The sequence below is a fragment of the Quercus suber genome, unplaced genomic scaffold (assembly GCF_002906115.3).
Source record: "Quercus suber isolate HL8 unplaced genomic scaffold, Cork oak 2.0 scaffold_28, whole genome shotgun sequence".
In the NCBI taxonomy this organism is placed as follows: Eukaryota; Viridiplantae; Streptophyta; class Magnoliopsida; order Fagales; family Fagaceae; genus Quercus; species Quercus suber.
The window spans coordinates 551353-554663 of NW_027069493.1; the positions used below are offsets into that span (position 1 = coordinate 551353).

Consider the following 3311-nt stretch of genomic DNA (forward strand, 5'->3'; position numbering starts at 1 on the left):
TTATGGATCGAATGGTAAATTACATATATATCACATAAAATTATACCATATCAAATTATTAATTCAAAATCAAATAATTCACATTCTTAATATCATCATTACATAATATAAATGTATAACATGTCATCTATGAGTAAAGAGAAAATAGTATATTAACGAAGAAAAAGCAAAGTCATGTGAGTAAAGTTAACAAGAAAAACTCATTACTAAAGGAAAATAGTACTTAATAAAATATCATATATGAGTGAAAGCAATAAAAAATGGGTTTAGAAATTTTATTTATTTATTTATTTATTTTACATATTGCCTAAATTTGCATACCAAATTTAGTGAAATGAAGCAGAATTAATTGAAATTTATAACAAAATGGGTATTGTTAACTAATTAGAATGAAAGATTACGAAATGGAATTCATAACTATATTATTTCAAATAATTATTTATAATATCCTCACATTTAAATTTTAGGCATATTATTTCAAGTGTAATTAGTCATATTCTCCGATTAAATTCACACTTGCATTAAATTTATCTATTCTTAAAAAATAATATACTATTTATATTTTATTAATATTTAAATTTAATCAAAAAAATCTAATATACAACTGTTAAGTCTTAAGTGAGCGTTAACATTTTATTTTGCAGTAAAAATTTCTTATTAGTGGTTTAAAAAGGCGCGTGGTGTTTGCATTTGGAGGGACTGAAGGAATGGAGGTGGCAGGAAACAGCAAATATACAGAACAAGAAGAATAAAGGAAAATATTGTTTTATATTGGGCAATTTCAGATTCGCAGCCCCGAAGGAAAAATATTTATTTATATTGGGAAATTTCAGATATGCTGCTTCCCCAAAGTCTTGGCAATTTCTTCTAGAAACTTTGACAATTGAAAAATACTATTACGTTTCCCCCACTCAAACCATTCTCTCTCTCTCCGACACATATAAAAAAACCCTACTCTCCCCTACAGGGAAAACCAAACCTTACACACAAACACAAACACAAACACAAACGCAATGCAAAAGAGTGGTTCATCATCATCACTTGGCCCAGGAGGCCTGGACCTAACCCAGGCCTTCTTCAGGCAAATTCAACGTGCCGCCCCTCCTTCCCCAACTAAGCGACACACCAAAATCTCTGTCGTTGGAGCCGGCAACGTGGGCATGGCCATAGCTCAAACTATTCTGACCCAAGACGTAGCCGACGAGCTCGTCCTCATCGACGCCATGGCCGACAAGCTACGTGGCGAGATGCTCGACCTTCAACACGCTGCTGCGTTTTTACCTCGCACCAAAATCCATGCGTCTGTCGACTACGAGCTCACCTTTGGGTCTGATCTCTGTATTGTCACTGCTGGGGCCCGCCAGCTCCCTGGGGAGTCTAGGCTCAATCTGTTGCAGAGGAATGTGGCTCTGTTTAGGGGTATTATTCCTCCGCTGGCTCGTTACTCGCCGGAGACTATTTTGCTTATAGTTTCCAATCCTGTTGATGTGCTCACTTACGTGGCGTGGAAGCTATCCGGTTTCCCTTCGAATAGGGTTATTGGGTCGGGTACCAACCTCGACTCGTCCAGGTTTCGGTTCCTTATCGCCGATCATCTCGACGTCAACGCTCAGGATGTGCAGGTCAGTCACTTTTCTTCTTCTTCTTTTTAAGATACTCTCACAAAAAAAGTAGTGATGCGCTGATGCTTAGGGTTTGGTTAGAGTTTAGTGGATTATCTGCATTAAAGCGGTGGATTTTCTTTTTCCACAGTTCTACTTTCAAAATAAACAGTGAATTCTCATAAATTTTTTTAACAAAACAATTAACAGTAATTACAATTATAACCTCCAATCAGAAAATATATATATATATATATTTTGGTGATAATATAGATTTGTTATTATAACATTTATATATATATATATATATATATTTTTACCACCACTCAAATTTTTTTTTAGAATATTAAGTATTTTTAACACACATAAAATTAATAGAATTTTTTCTTAAAGAAGACTTACCAACACTTAATTATAAATTGAGTCAATTGACCATGTAAATTTAGTTGATTCTCTTTCTCTCTCTCTCTCTCTCTCTTTTTATTTTATTTTTTAAAATTTTATTTGAAGAGGATGAATGAGAATTTTACTAATTAAATTAATTTAGGTAATGCTTTGGGGTACTTTCTTAATTTAGTAAACTCTACCTTGTTAATAAACTTTGTTGTAATAATTAATACAGGCTTACATAGTTGGGGAGCATGGTGATAGCTCGGTGGCACTATGGTCAAGCATTAGTGTCGGAGGTGTGCCGGTATTGAGCTTCCTAGAAAAGCAACAAATTGCATACGAAAAGGTGACCTTGGAGAATATCCACAAAGAAGTAATAGATAGTGCTTATGAAGTGATAAGCCTCAAAGGGTACACATCCTGGGCTATTGGGTACTCTGTGGCTAATCTGGCTCGATCCATACTGAGAGACCAGAGGAAGGTCCACCCAGTCTCGGTAGTTGCTAATGGGTTCTACGGAATTGAAGGTGGAGACGTGTTCTTGAGCTTGCCAGCCCAGCTTGGTAGGGGTGGAGTCTTGGGTGTGACCAATGTGCATTTGACTGATGAGGAGGCTCACCGTCTTAGGGACTCTGCTAAGACCATCCTTGAGGTGCAAAACCAGTTGGGAATCTGAGTCACATCACAGTGGATCCCTGCTTTTGAATCCCTTTTCATTTGCATGTTTTATCATTTATGATTTTTTTTTTTTTAGAGACACAACATGCCTATTATGAATTTTTTAATGGTGTAATCTATTTTACAGTATCTCAAGATTACTATATTTTGTATTTCATGTATGTTGGCTTTAATTTTTGGCCAATAGGTCAATTTCTATCTTGAATTTTTTTTTTTATTATTGAAATTTACATTTAAAATTATTGTAAGTTCTTCAACCTTTAAAATTCATTACAAAAATTATAACTTAATTTTCGAAAGGAATGTACAATAGGATAAGTGTGTTAAATTTATAAAAGGACTATATGTAGGTTGTTGAATAAAATGAGTCTTATTAATTTTCTATAAATGTTTTCTAAGAGAAAAGTAGGACGCTACTTTTTATATTGTGAAAATGGAATTTAAGAAAAGTCTACAAGTTTTGTTTCGATAATACTGCTCTGGCCTATTTATAATTGGGAGAGTGCAACTGCAAGTTGAACATTCTTAAAGTCCGGTTGATAGGGTGAAAATAGGAAGATGTAAAATTATCTTTAACATACGGACAATTGTAAAACATTCTTGCAATTATCTTAATTTTACATCTTCCTGCTATGTTAAAAA

General features: G+C 34.1%; 1 protein-coding gene across 1 annotated transcript; it reads left to right on the plus strand.

Moving 5' to 3' along the window:
• The first annotated feature begins 962 nt into the window (after positions 1-962).
• LOC111988136 (L-lactate dehydrogenase B) lies at positions 963-2867 on the plus strand. Its single transcript, XM_065769351.1, has 2 exons — positions 963-1622; positions 2224-2867. The coding sequence occupies exons 1-2, from the start codon at positions 1014-1016 to the stop codon at positions 2665-2667; spliced, it is 1053 nt and encodes a 350-aa protein (XP_065625423.1). The 5' UTR covers positions 963-1013; the 3' UTR covers positions 2668-2867.
• The last annotated feature ends 444 nt before the right edge of the window (positions 2868-3311 follow it).

Bases quoted from the DNA above. Each gene is read 5' to 3' on its own strand.
- LOC111988136 (XM_065769351.1), top strand. From the start codon at position 1,014: ATGCAAAAGAGTGGTTCATCATCATCACTTGGCCCAGGAGGCCTGGAC. The intron at 1,623-2,223 runs GTCAGTCACTTT...TAATTAATACAG, and splicing joins TCAACGCTCAGGATGTGCAG to GCTTACATAGTTGGGGAGCA.